This window comes from Salvelinus sp. IW2-2015, linkage group LG33, assembly GCF_002910315.2.
Source record: "Salvelinus sp. IW2-2015 linkage group LG33, ASM291031v2, whole genome shotgun sequence".
NCBI lineage: Eukaryota > Metazoa > Chordata > Actinopteri > Salmoniformes > Salmonidae > Salvelinus > Salvelinus sp. IW2-2015.
This window is the reverse complement of record NC_036872.1, coordinates 21,276,960-21,297,791: the sequence shown is the minus strand read 5'-3', so window position 1 is coordinate 21,297,791 and position 20,832 is coordinate 21,276,960. Positions and strand designations below refer to the sequence as shown.

General features: G+C 43.7%; 1 protein-coding gene across 1 annotated transcript in view; it reads right to left on the bottom strand.

The window, feature by feature from the left end:
- Window positions 1-560: 560 nt before the first annotated feature.
- LOC111957925 (sodium- and chloride-dependent GABA transporter ine) overlaps window positions 561-20,832 on the bottom strand; it is a 58,592-nt gene continuing 38,320 nt past the window's right edge. The window contains exons 8-13 of the mRNA XM_070436966.1: window positions 7,402-7,514; window positions 5,594-5,734; window positions 5,187-5,286; window positions 4,944-5,044; window positions 4,573-4,743; window positions 561-3,766 (exon numbers count right to left, since the gene is read on the bottom strand). Coding sequence (XP_070293067.1) covers window positions 3,656-3,766; window positions 4,573-4,743; window positions 4,944-5,044; window positions 5,187-5,286; window positions 5,594-5,734; window positions 7,402-7,514 — 737 coding nt within the window. The 3' untranslated portion in view covers window positions 561-3,655. The remainder of the gene's footprint in view (window positions 3,767-4,572; window positions 4,744-4,943; window positions 5,045-5,186; window positions 5,287-5,593; window positions 5,735-7,401; window positions 7,515-20,832) is intronic.

Genomic DNA, 20,832 nt, shown 5'->3' with positions numbered 1-20,832 from the left:
ATAAAACATTCTCAAATGAAGAATGGAAATGGATTTGTGCTTAATTATGCCAATAATTCTTCACAGTGACTAATTAGATAAATTAAAAACAAGATTTGGTGAGTGCATAACTGCAAGCAGGAAACCAGATACATTCAGCTGTCTGTTTGCATGCCAAATTATAACTATAGTATACAATATTTGTCTAAAGTTCTGAAAGATGTCCACTAGTTTCTGAGGTAGGGTATACTATAGGATTATAGTCTGCTAAAAATGTGTAATGAGCGTATTAATACTAGCTGGTAGTTATCATCTCCTGTATACAAGTCACTAAAACAGCTTGAGTGAGTTTTTAGGAATACCACAACTAAAAATGATACATTTCCCAAATTGTATTAACATAAGCTGATGTACATAGAAATGCTTGTTAAGAATAATCATAGACATTTGTACTGGCCTGTATGGCAACATGCCCCTGAGCTGCATATTATTACTGTCTGTACATTGCTGCCATCTACTGTTAAATTATGCTCTTCAGAACAGACACATTGATGAATTGAAAGGGCTCGTAAAAATCAAACATATTTGCCAATAATGTTCTTTATTTGACACAAATATCTCTGCGTGATAAACAGGTATTATCAATCTCATTTTCTTTTTCAACGTTTCAGATCAAAAATAAGTCCAACAGAAAGTACACTTTAAACAAGATACATGTAAATAAAAAGAGATAAATCATTATTTTATGCTAAATCAATTTTAAAAAGGAGAAAGTTGCTATTTTAAAAGCGTAATATGAGCATAAACATTTCTACTATTAAAGTAGTACCACCATGGAGAACTTAATGGAGAAATAGTAACAGTGTCTTTGTTATTTCATATACCATTTTGTTTGATACAACAAAAAACATTTGAAAATAAATAAAATGTAAAATATTTGGTATGAGAACAATGAATAAAAAACAACCAGCAGCAATAACCCCGCATTTTGTGACACAACCATACAATTGCATAGAATAACAAAAGTGTATTAGGCATGATTATATTTTTAACCTCTTATTCTGGTTTGTGCAATGGTAGAAATAGACGATTGTCATCATAAACTAATTAGTCAAAACTAAATGCTGTTTGACAGACACAAAATGCATCTAAAACAGCTAACTAAATGGGAATTTGATCTTGTTTTATATCAAAAGAGAATTAACACTAAATGATAATTGTGTGAATTTTTTAATGATCCTTAAGATGGGTTGGTGATAATCTCTATGATATATTTTTGGTATTTTCATCAAATATTGACAACCCAAAATCAATATTTTTGATACATGGCACTTGTGGCAGGTGGCAAACGTATCTTCACTTAGTCACATATTTATGTGACCCCTCAAAATAGCCCATTGTATTTATTTCATACATTTGACCATCTAAATCATGTCGAATCATATTTATTTCATACATTTGACCATCTAAATCATGTCTAATAATATTTATTTCATACATTTGACCATCTAAATCATGTCTAATCATATTTATTTCTTTGAGCTTTTCAGTCCCATAGTCTAATGTCATTGGATCTTTTAATGACAAAAGGCACTCCTTGTAAAGCTGAGATCCAATGTCATTGATGTAACAAACACGAAGACACACAACTGAGGCACAAACTGTGGCAGAGAAAGTAAAATAGAAAACTCCAACCAGAACCCCAAAACTTCCATGTCCATTCAAGTGTAAAAACTGCTGATGAATGATGTCAGAACATTGGACACTCCCCACTAACTCCCCACTCCCCACCGTCAGAACATTGGACTCTCCCCACTAACGGATGTCATAGCAGCACTGCAGTGGTTTCCCTCCTCACAGTTAACCTCTCCTCTATACATCTAATTGCATATATATTTTTTACCTTTATTTAACTAGGCAAGTCAGTTTTAAGAACAAATTCTTATTTACAATGATGGCCTACCGGGGAACAGTGGGTTAACTGCCTTGTTCAGGGGCAGAACAACAGATTTTTACTTTGTTGATCAATATTCACCTGAGCCCCATCTGACCTCACGGTGAGTAAAAACCTTGGCCACAAGGTGAAGATGTTGATTCAATGTGGACCTTAGTCCATGAAATRGGTCTGGGAAAAGGTTTGTTTTCTCGCTGATTTGCCTAGCCATCATTTGTTGCATTGAGCGGCCACCTATTGGTTGTAACTGTGGATGCTTCATCGGTCTAAGGCTGAGTTGATCAGTGTGTCATTTTGTCGGATGATATGAAATATGCCGCTATCGCTTGTGTGTGTATTGGCTACATTGGTTTTTACATTTGGTGAAAATTGTTTGTCAATTTATGTTGGGAGACACAATATGTTAGGTCCAGCGGGGAGAAGAGCTGGTTGAAGAGATTACCAGAGGGACGAGTTGTTCTCCGTAGTTCATAGTCTTGTGGCATGATGAATATGATGTTTTACCATATCATAATCAGGGGTGAAAGTAAGGCGGTAAAACGTGAGCCTATTACACCATTATTTAACATTACTGCATGTCAGCAGCATGAACAATTTGCAAATGGACTTGAAATTGGGTGGTATATGCGCCAAATTGCATTGTAGTTTGAGGAGAACACTTAGCCTCCACTTTGTAAAGGCGGAGATGAGTGGCGGAGACGCACACGGAAAAGGCGGAGATGAGTGGCGGACACAGAGGCGCGCGTGGACAACAGTGGATGCATCAATTCAGGCTACAAGTGTAGGCCTAATGGCAATCACAGAATGTCCTTACCATACACCTAGATGTTTTATAACAGATGTCTCTTTCCATTCATCGAATTGCGGTTGCACTGTTGGGGTTTGGATTGGATGAATGTGCGTGCGTGCGCGTGTAGCCTACAAGAGCGCCTTTGTTAAGTGATTGTTTGACAATCAGATGAAAACGTTGTGTTTGGCTATGGGAAGCTAAGCTWTCCCTAAAGTAAATTTCATTAAAATTGCCAAAATGATATAGCCTAATTAGCTTGATCCTCTCAAATAGGCTACACCAGAAAGCATGATTTGGCCACAGAGGATCAATAGCTTCTTAAAAAAAAGCTGTTGATTGTTTTAAATTGCATAGCCTCCAACCTGTAGCCCATCTTATTGGAACCAGCGGAGAACATCGGCCATATCCCAGGTGAGTGTGCATTTTCACTGTCGTTGTCATTGGGTCTGCGCCACTTTTTGTTTTTGGACAATCATTTCCTCCTCCAGGTTAGATGGACGTCATATTGTATTGGTGTCTCCCCTTTTCGTTGTCCAATTATATGAATCAGACATCATCGTTTTTATTAATATGTTTGTAAGTGTCAGAGTAGGCTACCCTGTAATGCTTGTAGTATAAAAAAGTGTGTGTAAGCACTTGGGTATCCAGTACCTGTAAGGCAATAAAGTGCTTCAGAACAAGGACATGTCATGGCACTTGAAGGACATCTTTGAGGTCCATAACTAATGGTTTTACCTTGACTGTTTACCCTGTCTATTTCACTATAGGTAAGGTGTCATGTTATCAGTGATTCATAGAATAAATATTTGGGTAAATACTTAAAAAAGTTATTTACATAAACTACCCAACAACCTCCCCACCTCCCTATCCTAATAGAGCACTCACACAGTCACCGTGACTCACAAACCTAGACACAGTGCTTTTGTCCCTGTTCACAGAGGAGTGATAAAGACAACAGACTCCGGTATGTCCACTCTCTGCTTCTCTGGTAGATYGTTGACAGGGTCCAACTCTATTGTAGGAGTCATGGCTGTTTTTATCCTCTGGGGGCACAGAGAATCGATAAAAGAAGAGGTTCAGAGTCGCATACATAGTTTAACTACGGTTTCTACGGTTTCTGCCAATGCCCAGAACATATTTATCATGCATTTGAGTTATTTATATGACTGCCATGTGGGATAAATGTACAGTATCAAATATATGTCTGTCTCTCTCTTCGCCTCCTCTCCCGGAGGACCGGAGCCTTAGGACCGTGCCTCAGGACTACTTGGCCTGACGACTCATGGATGTCCCTGTCCACAGTCCCCTCGGCCGGGCTATGGAACCCTGACCTGTTTCACCGGACATGCTTCTCTCTCTCTCTCGTAAAAAGCCAACTGACATTTACTCCTGATGTGTTGAACTGCTGCACCCTCTATAACCACTGTGGTTATTATTTCACCCTGCTGGTCACCTATAAACATTTGTACATCTTGAAAAACGATCTGTCCTTAATGGCCATATAATCTCCACCCGGCAATGGCAGAAGAGGACTGGCRACCCCTCGGAGCCTTGTTCCTCTCTAGGTTTCTGCCTTTATAGGGAGTATTTCCTAGCCWCCGTGCATCTGCATTGCTTGCTCTTTTAGGTTTTAAGGTTGGTATCTGTAAATCACAACTGCTCATGTAAAAAGGGCTTTATAAAATACATTTGATTTATTGATTTGTGTGTGAGTGTGTGCGTGACTGTGTGTGTATATGCGTGAGTACCAGTATACTTGTTCAGTATGTATGCACGATGCTAAAACAGTATCTGAGATCTAAATGTATCAGTATGCSTGTTTGGTTTGGTTTACTGAACGGATGCTCACCTGCATCAGTGTGCCCTTATTTCTGCAGATCTCGTGCAGGGCTCCCAGGGGGATCCACACGATGGAGATCAGGGAGATTCCCCAGCCCACCACCTCTGCCCAGACAGGGTATGTGTAGGACTTCCCATAGCGAGCGGGCGTGTACTGGACGATGCTGGAGATCAGAATGCACTGCAGGGGAGGAGGTTACACTTGGATGAAACCTCTAATACAACAAATGGATCATTAAGTCTTAGGTACGGCTATCACTACTATTACGACTACAAAAAGTAAAATCAACTATAAACCACAACAAATCCTCATCACCGTCATTGCGCTAARTTTCCTCATCACCATCATCAAAAAAGACATGAGTTAGCCATAGCACTCACCAGGACCAGCACAGGGGAGAAGAACATCCAGCAGGAGCGGAAATAGATGTTGGGAGCCTTTCCCAACATCCTCTTGATCACGATGGTCATCCGCCGCAGTCCTGCAATAACACATTGCATTAAATACTTACATTTACTCAGACATACATACTGTCTATTTGGCAAAGTGTTTTATTTTCTTGTATAAATACACAACAGGTTGTTGAATTTCATCGTAAGGGGAGAGAAGGTGCAGGGTATTACCAAAAACCCAGCAGACAGCGAGGACCTCAAAGAAGGCCAGGAACATGAGAGACACCACAGCAGTGTAGTGGTCCATCAGCTGGAACACGTACATTCCCCCCTGTATATATGTGTGTGTGGTGGTGGGGGGGGGGGAGCGGGAGAGAATGAGAAAGGTTTAATTATAAAAAGTTTCATTTCCTGACTGCATCTTGTTCTCAATTTACTGGGGGAAAAGCAACCCACTCCACAAGACAGAGAATCAGCTGGTCAACCATGCACTACTTACTGGCTGTATGTGTCTTAGTCGTCTACTGATAGAAACCAAAATAAAACAGGTCCAAACATGAGTATACTGTCTCATTCCGAGAGGAGGGGGCGGGGCGTTACCCGATGGATAGTAATAATATCTGACAGGACCACCTTACCTTAGTGATGTGAGGAATGCCTAGAAGAAAGCCGATAACACAGACAGCCAGAACGATGATCTCCTGCCTCTTCAGGACACGCAGCACCTTGGGGCCACAGCCGTCCATTAWGGACGTCACCGCCACCTCCACCATAGCAAACTGCAGAGCACAATACAGTGGGGAAAGTGAACTGAGCAGTTGTGGAAGTTGAGGCTGCTCTAAAGTTGCCTCAGGTGATTTATTTTTCTGAAAACAACAAAACTAAGGAATTCCACTAGGCCTATACTATCCCCATTGTTTAAGCGAAAGACAGACAATTTATGGCATTTATGGCAGCCAGGCAAGTTGAGCCTGCTCTGTGGTTGTTCCATTAGGCAGGGGATTTAAAATAAAATAAAAATGAAAACAACCAAACTTCCAAAAATTCCTGTAGCCTAACATATCTACACTGAGGCGTCGCAAAAGCGGTCTGTTTTTTTAAACCTGCTACACTGGAAATGTAACTTTTGGTCAGGGCGTGGAGAGCGAGCCACTATTTTATTGCTCTCACAGGGGGTGATTTACTTTACAAGCGGTAGTCACCTAGCAAGAAAACTAGGTAGGGCTAGGTATCAACAGCAAAGTGGAAAGCAAGCTCTGCTTTCTATAGATGTGCGCCATGCCCAACATGTGATTTCCATGAATCTTATTGGTCAAGACACACACAGGACATAGGCTACTAATTGTGCTCAAGTTGACAAATGAGGCAAGTCAGTCCCCCAAAAAACAGTAGGTCTACTTTGTCTTTGTTTTCAACGCTTTTACGCCAAAACAAGTGTATTAATGGGCCTCCCGAGTGGCATAGCGATCTAAGGCACTGCTCCGCAGTGCTTGAGGCGTGACTACAGACCCGGTTTTGATCCCAGGCTGTGTCACAGCCGGCCATGCCCAGGAGACCCATGAGGCGGCGCACAATTGGCCTAGCGTCGTCCGGGTTAGGGGAGAGTTTGGCAGGCCGGGATTTCCTTGTCCCATCGCACTCCAGCTACTCCTTGTGGCGGGCCGGGCTCCTGCAAGCTGACTTCGGTCACCAGCTGGACAGTTTTTCTTCGATATATTGGTGTGGCTGGCTTATGGGTTAAGCGAAGAGTTTGTCAAGAAGCAGTGCAGCTTGGCAGGGTCGTGTTTCGGAGGACACATGGCTCTCGACCTTCGCCTCTCCTGAGTCCGTAGGGGAGTTGAAGCGATGGGACAAGACTGTAACTACCAATTGGATGTCATGAAATCGGGCAGAAAAGTAAAAAATAAAATAAAAAGGGTATTAAACTAAATAAAAAGTGGTGGAACAAATGCCTTGCTCGCCACACATTTGCCGGCAACCCTGCTTCCTCTCTTCCCTCATCAGTCAGCCGAGCAGTTAAGAGCATTGGGCCAGTAACCAAAAGGTTGCTGGTTCGAATCCCTGAGCCGACTAGGTGAAAAATCTGTTGTTGTGACCTTGAGTAATGCACTTACCCTAAATGATCCTGTAAGTCACTCTGGATAAGAGCATCTGCTAAATGACTCAAYTGTAAATGTCAAATGTAATCAATCTAAATAAATATTAAAAGATGACCTACAATGTCTGTTTTTACCAAAAGTGGTCTCCGAAAATATATTACATGACGGCCAAAGAAAAAGACGACTATGACAGAAACATGTTATTAGTGGGAATATTATCGTTACACTGTATGCACTGATATGGGAAAAACATGTGCACTAAAAACTATGATTAATTATGAATGGCTTCTTCTTTTCATTATCGGCTTCATACCATAACCACAAGCGTGCGTGTGCGAGTGTCTAACCTGACTGTCCAGTCCCAGGCAGAGAAGCATGAAGAAGAACAGAGGAGCCCACAACTGGGGCAGAGGCATAGTGGAGAAGACCTCTGGATACACCACAAACACCAACCCAGGACCTGTGGCACACAAACGCACCATAGGATGTCAAACAAGAAGGGTAGGAAAACACCCACAACATTAGCTCAGGTATAGACACTGGTTTAGAAGTTGACAAGGCCAACGAAGCCAAGTTGGAAACATCGTACAGATTAATGAACCGGTTTCCCTGGCACTGATTAACCAGTGGTTATCTCATCCGACACTAGGAAGTCAAAGCGTTCAATAACAAAACATGGTAGACGGGACACCTTCTCCACCCTCATGCAGTTGACCTCATTAGTAATATGACCTAACAAAAAATATGTTACATTAATAAAAKATTGTGGCATACAGAAAGATGATAGCAATGGTCATGTAATAAATATATCTGGGTCGGTTTCATTCCATTCACAATTACCTGAGGAAGTGTCATGCTTGGAATGGGAAACAAAACAATCTAATCATTCATCATAAGTCATCTTCCATAAATGATTAACTCAGAGGCAACTGAACACTGAACACTTCTGAAGTCACAAGAGGTCAGTGGGTTTCAAACAGTTAGTCAGCAGTGAGTCAMTGGTATCCAAGACCATATTTGGGACTGATCCAAGCCAGAGCATGTGCTCATCAGCAGAACCCAGCAGGCACAACAGCTAATCCCTAATTTACTTTCTTCAAAAGGTCCTAATACACTGTGTGAACAATGGAAACTTTTGCTGTTACACCTACAGTTCAWCTCAAGCTAATGCCAAGTTTAATTCACCATTAATTTCATATATAATACAGTATTTGTTTTAGAACAAAATCCTAGAGACATCCAAGTGGTAGGTTGACATCCACTATTCAGAGCACCCTCCTTTTCTACTGTCTCCGCATAGATAAACTTAAATAACTACAGTGGGTATTTACTTAGTTACAACCCAGCAAACCAAAATAGGTTCTGTGAAAGTTTCAGAGGAATTGAATGGGAATCTTAACTAATGTTCTGGGAATGTTCCCTGTTTGCTGGGTATTCTCTGTCCTGGTTATCCACCGACTATGACACACTCCACCGACTATGACACACATGAAATAACTAATTCATAATCCATAATATTGAGCCAGTAATAAACACTTGTGGTGAGAAAGAGAGCGCACTTTCATCTCTTACTCCATTGTCTATCCCTATAACCAGTACAGTAGTTATGGTATTCAGTCAGAGGATTTATGCCTCTTTTCACATAAGTCACACTGTTCACCTGTTAAATGATAGCAGAGAGAGACAGAGAGAAAGAGACAGAGAGACAACGAGGGGGAGAGAGAGAGGGAGAACGAGGGAGAGAACGAGGGAGKGAGAGAAAGAACGAGGGAGAGAAATAGAAAGGGTTCATTTTAAAAGGTTCATTTCCTGACCGCATCGTGTTCTCAATTTACTTGGGGAAGAACAACCCACTCCACAAGTCYTTAGTGACTAATGTGTCCTTTTATATAGATTTTTTTTATAGTTCCAAAATGATCTGTGRGTATTTAAGAGAGTCACCAAATCCAGTTTCCCAAACTGTAATATATAATACTCCTTCACCCAAATCCAGATAGCTGATGTTCTGAAAGAGCTGCAATTACTAGCCTGTTCAACCTCTCTTTCGTATCGTCTGAGATTGCCAAAGATTGGAAAGCTGCCGCGGTCATCCCCCTCTTCAAAGGGGGTGACACTCTAGACCCAAACTGCTACAGACCTATATCAATCCTACCCTGTCTTTCTCTACAGGTCTGATCTCGAAAAAGGCCAACGTTAACAAACATATTACCCGACCATTTCGAATCCCACCGTACCTTCTCCGTTATGCAATCTGGTTTCAGAGCTGGTCATGGGTGCACCTTAGCACACGCTCAAGGTCCTAAACGACATCATAACCGCATCGATAAGAAAACATTACTGCGCAGCCTACGTTTCATCGAACTGGCCAAGGCTTTCGACTCTGTCAATCACCACATTCTTATTGGCAGACTCGACAGCCTTGGTTTCTCAAATGATTGCCTCGCCTGGTTTACCAATACTTCACTGTAGAGTTCAGTGTGTCAAATCGGAGGGCCTGTTGTTCCGAACCTCTGGCAGTCTATGGGGGTGCCACAGGGTTCAATCCTCGGGCCGACTCTCTTCTCTGTATACATCAATAATGTTGCTCTTGCTGCTGGTGATTCTCTGATACACCTCTACGCAGACGACACCATTCTGTATACTTTCTGGCCCCTCTTTGGACACTGTGTTACTAACCTCCAGACGAGCTTCAATGCATACAACTCTCCTTCCGTGGCCTCCAACTGCTCTAAACGCAAGTCAAACTAAATGCATGCTATTCAACCGATCACTGCTCGCCCGTCCAGCATCACTACTCTGGACGGCTCTGACTTGAGAATACGTGGACAACTACCAATACCTTGGGTCTGGTTAGACTGTAAACTCTCCTTCCAGACTCACATTAAGCATCTCCAATCCAAAATTAAATCTAGAATCGGCTTCCTATATCGAAAAAGGATCCTACCGATCCTCGACTTCGGTGATATCATCTATAAATAGCCTCCAACACTCTACTCAACAAACTGGATGCAGTCTCATCACAAGTGCCATCCGTTTTGTCACCAAAGCCCCATAATTACCACCATTGCGACCTGTACGCTCTCGTTGGTTGGCCCTCGCTTCATACTCGTCGCCAAACCCACGGCTACAGGTTATCTACAAGTCTCTGCTAGGTAAAGCCCGCCTTATTTCAGCTCACTGGTCACCATAGCAGCACCCACTCGTAGCACGCGCTCCAGCAGGTATATCTCACTGGTCACCCCCAAAGCCAATTCCTCTTTGGTCGTCTTTCCTTCCAGTTCTCTGCTGCCAACGACTGGAACGAACTGCCAAATCTCTGAAGCTGGAAACCTTATCTCCCTCACTAGCTTTAGCATCAGCTGTCAGAGCAGCTCACAGATTACTGCACCTGTACATAGCCCATCTTTAATTTAGCCCAAACAACTACCTCTTCCACCGACGTAACTGAGTATTTATTTTGCTCCTTTGCACCCCATTATTTATATTTCTACTTTGCACATTCTTCCACTGCAAATCTACCATTCCAGTGTTTTACTTGCTATATTGTATTTACCTCGCCACCATGGCCTTTTTTGCCTTTACCTCCCTTATCTCACCTCATTTGCTCACATTGTATATAGACTTATTTTTCAACTGTATGTTTTGTTTATTCCATGTGTAAGTCTGTGTTGTTGTATGTGTCGAATTGCTATGCTTTATCTTGGCCAGGTCGCAGTTGCAAATGAGAACTTGTTCTCAACTAGTCTACCTGGTTAAATAAAGGTTAAATATATATATTTTTTTCAAATATGGGAAGATTCCTATTCGGTCACAGCTTAGGATAGGACTGAGGCTAGAAATACTGTTCTGTTGATTCAAATGTCTTTACACGGGTCATGACAGAAACTACTTTGGAAGCTCTGGTGATGCTTGTCTCACTGGCATGCTAACTGGTCACCCAGGTCTACTCAGTGGGTGTGTCCAAATAATCTCTCCTMCTTCCTGAAGTGTGCACTCATTCACTACTCCCCACACATTTAAAAGCATTAGATTAGTGTAGACATGGGCTAAAGGGAGTTTTCTATGTACAAGTAATTTCCATTCAAATCCATGAAGGGAAGTGAACAAGTGCACACTTCGGGAGAAAAGAGAGATTACTGGGACTCAAACCGGTGTGATGCAGCCTGGCCCAGCCCTCTGAGCTCCGCCTGTCTGCCTGTTAGGTAGGGAGGACTGTCTGCCTGTTAGGTAGGGAGGACTGTCTGCCTGTACAAAATCAATTACTCCAAATGCTGTAGTTTTCCACACTAGCACCCCAGAAAGAAGTGCATCCTTGTGAATGAATCCCTTTGTATTCTACTCTGTGTAAGTTTTCCAGGAACTAATAAAATGAGGAAGGTGTTAGTTCTGAACTCAATTGGACTTTTATGAGTATTATTCCCAAGAGTTATTCACAGGAGTATATGGGTCACGTTCGTACCTACTTCCCTTCATACACTGCCCTAAACATCTATCTGTCAATGGTGAAGTTGTTTGGTGGTACTATTAGTTTGGCACGTTACCAATACCTACTGACTATGACAAATGAACACTATTCAAGGTATTAACAAACTTAGTGGTTAAAAGATGTGATGAATCATGATCCCCTGGGACTATGAGAGGAAGTTTTAGGAGACAATAACCCATCCAAACATTAAATAGACACTCTGGAAATTAAAGAGGCATATAAATAGATGGATGAATAACATCAAAGACGTCTCACTTGAACAGGAAGTACTTACCATCTGTGGCAATGTCGTCTACTGGGAGGTTGTGGACATGAGCCATGTAGCCAATGGCTGAGAATATCACAAAACCAGCCAGGATACTGGTGGCCGAGTTAGCTAAGGAGACAATCAATGTGTCCCTAGGGGAGGACCAGAACACAAACACAGTCAGGCTGATGATAACATTTCTCATGGTCAAATGGATCACTAAGGAAAACAAAACCAGACTTTTTGACTGAAGGACAGTCAAATCAAATCAAATGTTATTTGTCACATGTGTCGAATACAATGGCTGGAGACTTAACCAGTGAAATGCTTTCTTACGAGACCTTCCCAACGATGCAGAGTAAAAGAAAATATAAAAAGAGAGAATATTAACACAAGAGGAATAAAATACACAAAAATGTAGCTATATACAGGGAGTACCAGTACCAGTTGTACGAGGTATGTGAGGTAGATATGTACATGAAGACTGGMTAAAGTGACTAGGCATCAGGATAGAWAATATTCAGAGTCAAATAAAGAATAGAGTAGCAGCAGCATATGGTGAGTGTAAAAGTGTGTGTGTATGTAGTGTATGTGAATGGGTTTTGTGTGAGAGTGTCAGTGAAGTGTGTGTGAGTGAGTGTTTATATACAGTGGGGAGAACAAGTATTTGATACACTGCCGATTTTCAGGGTTTATATATATATATATATATATAATATATATAATATTATATTATATATATATAAAATATAAAATCTTAATTTAACTAGGCCAAGAAGAACAAATTCTTATTTCAATGACGGTCTACCGGGAAAGTGGGTTAAACTGCGCTTGTTTCAGGGCAGAATGGCTGATTTTTACCTGTCAGCTCTGGGATTTGATCCAGCCAGCCTTTCGGTACTGGCCCAACGCTCCAATAACCACTAGGCTAACCATTAGGTTACTGTGCACCATAATTTTAAAAGGCACACACACTTGTCCTAATAAGGTCCCACAGTTTGCGCGCATGTACAAGCAAAAAGCCAAGCCAATGAGGTCGAAGAATTGTTCGTAGTGCTCCGAGAAAGATTGTGTCGAGGCAACAAGATCTGAGGAAGGGTATCGAAATATTTCTGCAGCATTGAAGTCTCCAAGAACACAGCGGCCTCCATCATCTTAAATGGAATTAGTTTGGAACCACCAAGACTATTCCTAGAGCTGGCCGCCGGCCAAACTCAGCAATCGGGGAGAAGGGCCTTGGTCATTGAGGTGAAGTACAGAGAGATCCTTGATGAAAACCTGCCAGAGCCTCAGGACCTCAGACTGGGGCGAAGGGTCACCTTTCAACAAGACAACGACTAAGCACACAGCCAAGACAACGCAGGAGTGGCTTCGGAGAGATAAGTGGCCCAGCCAGAGGCCAACATCTCTGGAGAAACCTGAAACTAGTTGTGCAGTGACGCTCCTCATTCAACCTAACCGAGCTTGAGAGGATCTGCAGAGAATAAATGGGAGAAACTCCCCAAATACAGGTGTGCCAAGCTTGTAGTGTAATACGAAGACTCAAGGCTGTAATCGCTGCCAAAGGGTCTTTAACTTCTCTAGGGTAGGGGCAGCATTCGGAATTTTGGATGAAATGCATGCCCAAATTAAACTGCCTGCTTCTCAGGCCAGAAGATATGATATGCATATAACTGGTAGATTTTGATAGAAACATTCTAAAGTTTCCAAAACAGTTAAATAGTGTCTGTGAGTATAACAGAACTGATTTGGCAGGCAAAAACCTGAGAAAAATCCATTCAGGAAGTAGTTTCTTTGGTTTTGTAGTTTTCTATTCAATGCCATTACAGTATCATTGACTTAGGACTCAAGTTGCAGTTTCTATGCCTTCCACTAGATGTCAACAGTCTTTAGAAATTGTTTCAGGCTTGTATTCGAAAATGAGGAAGTAAGAAGCAGTCTGAATGAGTGGACCCTAAAGTGTCACAGAGCTTTTTCATGCACGAGACAGAGCGAGTGCGTTTCTTGTTTACCTTTTAATTGACAACGTATTGTCCGGTTGAAATATTATTGATTATTTAGGCTAAAAACAACTGAGGATTGAATATATAAACATCGTTTGACATGTTTCTATGAACTTTACGGATACAATTTGGATTTTTTGTCTTCCTGTTTTGACTGTGTTTGAGCCTGTGGATACTGAAGAAAACGCGCTAACAAACGAGGTTTTTGGATATAAAGGACTTTATCGAACAAAAGGAACATTTATTGAGTAAATGAATGTCTGCTGAGTGCAACCATATGAAGATCAAAGGTAAGGGATTAATTTTATCCCATTTTCTTCCCAATTTTCGTGGTATCCAATCGCTAGTAATTACTATCTTGTCTCATCGCTACAACTCCCGTACGGGCTCGGGAGAGACGAAGGTCGAAAGCCATGCGTCCTCCGAAGCACAACCCAACCAAGCCGCACTGCTTCTTAACACAGCGCGCCTCCAACCCGGAAGCAAGCCGCACCAATGTGTCGGAGGAAACACCGTGTACCTGGCCCCTGGTTAGCGCGCACTGCGCCCGGCCCGCCACAGGAGTCGCTGGAGCGCGATGAGACAAGGATATCCTACCGGCCAAACCTCCCTAACCCGGACGACGCTTGCCAATTGTGCGTCGCCCCACGGACCTCCCGGTCGCAGCCGGCTGCTTTATCTCTATTTCTGACTTGTGTAACTTTCTACTTGGCTGGTTACTGTTTGTAATGATTTGTCTAGTGGGCTATGTTCTCAAATAATCGTACGGTATGCTTTCGTCGTAAAGCATTTTTTAAATCTGACACCGTGGTTGGATTCCCAAGAAGTTAATCTTTAAACCTATGTAAAATATGTTTTGTTTTCTGAATTTTTATAATGAGTATTTCTGTATTTGAATTTGGCGCCCAGCAGTTTCACTGGCTGTTGAAGAGGTGGGACGCTAACGTCTCACGTACCAAGAGAAGTTAACAAAGTACTGATAAAAGGTCTGACTACTTATGTAAATGTAGTTGTTGTTTTTTTATAATACATTTGCAAAAAATTCTAAAAACCTGTTTTTGCTTTGTCATTATGGGGTATTGTGTGTACAGTCGTCCAAAAGTTTTGAATGACACAAATATTAATTCCCAAAGTCTGCTGCCTCAGTTTGTATGATGGCAATTTGGCATATACTCCAGAATGTTATGAAGAGTGATCAGATGAATCGCAATTAATTGCATAGTCCCTCTTTGCCATGCAAATTGACTGAATCCCAAAAAACAGGTCCGAATGTTTTTACGACGTTCGTGACAGAAGATCCCACCACACCAGGACCAAGCAGCGTGCCCAGGAGGAGAAGGTATCCTGGACTTGGGAGGAAATCCTGGCAGGACAGGATCGCCTCCCTTGCGCAGACGCAAGGAGAGAAGGGAGGACAGGGCCGACGCAGGGGTTCGCGGCCACAACGGAAGCCCAAAGGACAGCCCCCCCAAAATTTGGGGGGTGGTACACGGGGTGGTCGGCGGAGCCGAGGAGGAACCAGAGCCCATCTGGGAGAAGATAGAAATTGGAGGAGAGTGAACGGAGAGAGCCAGAGACCACCTGGGAGGTGATAGAGGTGGTCGGTCGACCCAAGGAGAGTACCAGAGCCGCCTGGGATTCGTTGGAACAGTGTGAGGAGGGGTACCGGAGAATGGAGTTGGCTAGGAGTACGCGCAACGCAGGCGTTTGGAGGAACAGTGTCATCAGTCCGGTGAAACTGGGCCGGCTCCACGTATCTGGCCTCAGTGCGTCCCCCAGTCCAGTACTCCTGTGCCGCTCCTCGCACTCGCCCTGAAGTTGTGCGTACCAGTCGGTACCACCTGTGCCGGCTTCACGCACTATGGCCTCCAGTGCGCTCCCAGTCCGTACGTCCTGTGCCTGCTCCTCGCACAGCGCCTGGAAAGTGCTTGTCACCAGTTCGAACCTCCGCGACGGTCCGGAACTCCGGCGAGGGTAAACGGTCCCGGAGCTTCAGGCAAGGCGTCCAGTCCAGCTCCAGGGCAGGAGCCTCCCTCTGGCAGTGTCCAGTCAGGCACAGTGTCAGTCCGCTCCAGGGCAGCAAGCCTTCTCTGTGCCGGTACCCAGTCCCGGTACGGTGTCCAGTCCAGCTCCATGGCTAGAGCCTTCCTGTGCCGGTAACCTAGTCCGGGGTACGGTGGTTCCAGTCCCGCCCCCTCCATGGCCTGCGCCTTCTTTGCGCCGGTGCCCGTTCCAGGCACGGCGTCCAGTCTCGCTCCATGGCAGGCAGCTCCTCTGCGCCGATGTCTAGTCTCAGGTGCGCGTTCACCCAGTTCCATGGCCGGGGTCCTCCTCTCTGCGCCGAGGTCCAGTCGGGCACGGAGTTCTATCCAACGGCTCCATGGCCGGACCCGTGGTCTGGGCGGGGGCAAAGTCCGCACGCAGAGCGCCACCCCATGGCCCTGGATCCGCGGATGGAGCGGGTTCTTCTTCGCACCAGAGCCGCCACCGACGCTAGATGCACACCCGGACCCTCCCTATAGAGTAGTTTTTGCGGCGGAGTACGCACCTTTGGGGGGGTTACTGTCACGCCCTGACCATAGAGAGCCTTTTTATTCTCTATTTGGTTATGTCGGGGTGTGACTAGGGTGGGTAATCTAGGTTGTTTTATTTCTATGTTGGCCTGGTATGGTTCCCCATCAGAGGCAGCTGTTTAGCGTTGTCTCTGATTGGGATTCATATTTAGGCAGCCATTTCCCCACTGTTTTTTTTGTGGGATCTTGTTTATGTGTAGTTGCCTGTGAGCACTCCATAGCTTCACATGTCGTTTGCTCTTTATTGTTTTTTGCGTTTCACAAATAAAAAAGATGTGGACCCATATCACCTGCGCCTTGGTCCGAATGTTTTACGACGACGTGACAATTGTCAAAAAGTTTATAAGAAAAAGGATCCACACGCCACGGGGTATACATTACTACTTAAAGTACAATAGGATACACAAGCAAGTATAAATGTAGTCCAACAGTTGAGTCATCTACTTTATGAATTACAGCCTGATGCCTTCATCAGTAAATTCGACATGTCAACTGTGCTGCCATCATGTGTTCCAATTTACCGCGTCAGCGGAGGGAAAGTGTACAGACACATGCCATAGTCCTAGCTAGGCTACTAAAATGTTGCAGTCCTGGCTTCGGTTTTAAAAAGATTGGACAATGAATAACCAAAAAAAACATGCAACAGGAGACATGTAAGCCTATTACAGCAGCATTTGAGCATAGCCTAGGCTGGCTCCATAACATTTTGAGTAGGATGCACGATATATCGGTGAGCCATTCGGAATTCGGTGCCCAATATTACGCTGAAAATGCCTAACATCGGCCGATGTCTAGTTTAACACCAATGTTAAAAAACCGATGTCAAAGCTACCGTGCTTACGCTATATAACATAGGTACATGGTGTATTTGCTACGTAAAATGTTGTGCTACAGGGGCGTGCAACACAGCATCCAAACTAGCCCACCAATGTCCTGCCTGGTGTGGATCGAGCAGTCAACAAGTCCGAGCAAGTCATTTGTAAGAGTAAGAACATTTCCAGCAGTCATTTGTAAGAGTAAGAACAATTTCAGCGAGACAACTCAAGGCGAAATACATTAAAAGCCAAGAATGGAATTCATTGCCCTTGACAATCAATGTTCTCTGTCCGTGATGATGTTGGCTTTCGCCGACTGGTCAAGCACGAGTGCACACTATCAAGTGGCGCTATTTTTTCAGATGTTTGCCCTACCGGAGTTACACAGTAATAGCGTCACTGCCTATTAGCTTCACAAACATACAACTATGGAACGCCGGTTGGGTTCTGCGTGTCAAAAAAGATACAGTAGCACTGTCAATGCTGTACAAAAAACAGTCTGCAAACAAGAAACACCGCCCACAACGATGTGTTTACAATACCTCGTTTGGTAATAAAGCATAATTTGTTTGACCGCAACTTCTGGGGTAGCTAGCTTTAGCTAATTGGTAAGTTCAGTCTTGTCTTGTCGGCTGCAACTCCCGTACGGTCCTCCAGGAAGGTGAAGGTCGAGAGCGGTGCTTCCTCCGAAACACAAACACAACTGAAGAGACCGTGTTCAGCGTGCACTGGCGGCCCGGCCGCCCCAGGAGTTGCTAGTGCATGATGGGACATGGAACATCCCTGCCGGCCAAAACCCTCCCTACCCGGACGACGCTGGGCCATTGTGTTGCCCGGTCGCGGGCAGACCGGTCCTGGACTCAACCCAGAATCTCCTAGTGGCAAGCTAACACGGCGCATGCAGTGCCTTAGACCACTGCGCCACAAAACCGTGCTTTCAATAACACCCGCCGCTTAAACCTGGAAGCCAGCTGCACAATGTGTCGGAGGAAACACTGTTCAACTGGTCAGCTTGTAGGCGCCCGGCCCCCACAAGAAAGTTGCTAGAGCGTGAATGAAGCAAAGTAAAGCCTCACCGGCTCAACCCTCCACAACCGGACAACGGTGGGCCAAATTGTGTGCCTCCCTATGGAGATCTCCGATCACGGCGGTTTGTGCTACAGCCTTGGATCCGAAACCCAGAATCTGTTAGTGACGCCTCTAGTACTTTCGATGCAGTGCTAGACGCTGCGCCACTCCGGGAGGGCCCTGAGGTAGAACAAAGTTTTAAGTTCCCTGTTTAAAGTCGCCGGCCACCAGAAATGCCGCACTCTGGATGGCGTTTCTTGTTGTTTTATGAGCCCCATACAGTTCGTTGATGCCAAAGTGGTTGGCTTGTGGAGGGATGATAGACAGCCGTGATATTACAGAAGAGAAAGCTCTGGTAGATAAAACGGCTGCAGCTTACACATGAGGTATTCTATATCAGTGAAGCAAAGCTTGAGATTCAATTCACACTGGAAGCAGTTGCAACCAGTTGTTGTTTATGAAGTCACACCGCCTCCCCCTTTGGGACTGTGCCCTAGTCTGTGGTGAGTAACTACAGTAATTGGCCAGAAGTCACAAAGCAAGGGCACAAGCCCACGTGCTTGGTTGCTTCTGAGGAGTACCAGGCCCTGTTTAGAAACCCATTGCCACTGAAAGCTTTACCCTTTGGTCGACCAAAGTATTCTCCATTCGCATAGACCATCTGCACAAACACCCCCATCGCACACGCTAATGTCTATTTAGCTGTTTGTCACAGAAATAAGAGAGAACAAAATAATCTGATTTAAAACTAGATTTTCAAAAAAGGAGGCGCAGCAGTGCCTCCCTTTGAAGAATGTATGAAGGGGACCAGTACGAAGAAAATATGACTTACTACTACTGTAAGTCCTCTGGTAAGAGGCATTGCTACAATTACATAACATTTAAATTAAGTTTTAATAATTGACAACCTCACATGCCCTCACTTGATTGACAGAATACTTTGATGTACAAAGCATGTTGGGTCTTATTGAGCAGACACAGTTAAACTGCTCTTAGTCACCATGAGACAGTTTAATATTTTTTGAACTATAGAATTGTGTTCTGCAGATTAAATCATGTGATGGCAAAAGACAAAGTGTGTCTTATAGTGGTACAGGAGACTGCATCTCTAACTGAGGATGTTAAATTGTTGAACTTGTTGTAACTGAGGCCATGGGAGATCAATGGTACAATCTATTCCAATGGGAGTTGAATACCTGGGGCTGCAGCGTTAACCCACACCTGCAGTAGGCAGAGGATAAGCGGATAAAGGTGAGCGATGGCACACAATGTTTTTACTCATACTGTAAAAACAGAACAAAATACTAATCTGACTAGAAACTTTTCAATTGGATCCCTTTTTTTGTCACAGACTAGGCATAATCTGTTGTCCGTGAAACTGTCATTAATCGTCATTCATCCTCTAATAGCAGTATGTCAACTAACGTCAAGCAGCTTGCTCCACTTAAGGCTTCAGGAAGTAAAGCATCCAATTCTTGGCTCCAGGAAGCTGGACATGTATTGATGAGGCAAGACAACAGCATGAAGTATGGAACGTGGCGGTGAAATAAACAACCTAAAGCACAGAGTGAGAAAGAAATACAAATATTCAGTAAGTATAACATGATATTAAATGTATTGTCGGATCAAAAACATACAAGGTGTATGAAGCAAAAAAATAGGGAAAAAAAAAAAAAAACAGCAGTGGAACAAAACTCTGTCTCCTCTTATAATACCAGGAGGAGAACATGATATTGACACCCATCTGTTCTCGCTCCAACACCCACCAACAAGTAGCCAAGGCATGGAAAACCTTTAATTTGAATAATGATTCCCCACCGATGAGACAGCTGAGAGCATACAAAAGTTACTCAAATGTAATACATTTAAGAACAAAGAGTATCTGGTGATTGCAACCATTTAAATGAAACAGGAATATCATACCATTTCTGTTAGCCAATACACAAATTACTAAACATAACAATCTAGCTTGTTCTAAAAGAGGAAACCATAATAGCTGCTGTTGAGGGAAGAGAATACACTCTGACCTTGCCAGTGGATTTGACACCTTTGAAAGATGCACAAGTAAACAATGACCGGCCCGGCAGAACAGGATGCCAAACAGCTCCCAGCGTCGTCTCCTGCCTCCTCAATACCATTGGTTATCACAGAAGCCTGGTGACTTAGGAGGAAAATAAGGGTCAGGATGGGGAAACAACGCTAAGAAACCTCATAATCATACCTGTTACTCTCAATAATACAAGAGCCCTGACTTTACAGTAATCTGGATGGGACCTCTTTGTTTTTGTGTAAAAACACAGCTATAAACAATATCCACAAGAGTCCTGGGCCCCTACCAGCCAAGTGACTTCTAGACCCTACTCAATAAAAATGTGATTAATTGAAGATCGATGCTTACTCAAAGTATTGCTGAACTGGCCGAATGCAAGTGGGTGGGTTGCCAGGGAAAACCGATGGAGCATTACCAACAGCATTCCAGGTGTTTGTTGCAGGACTGCCAGGGGAAGGGGGCTCGGAATGAGTTTAAGAGTAGTAGAGCGCCCAGCTCATGAAGAAGTTGTAAGTAGGTGGCAGGCACAAAGGAAG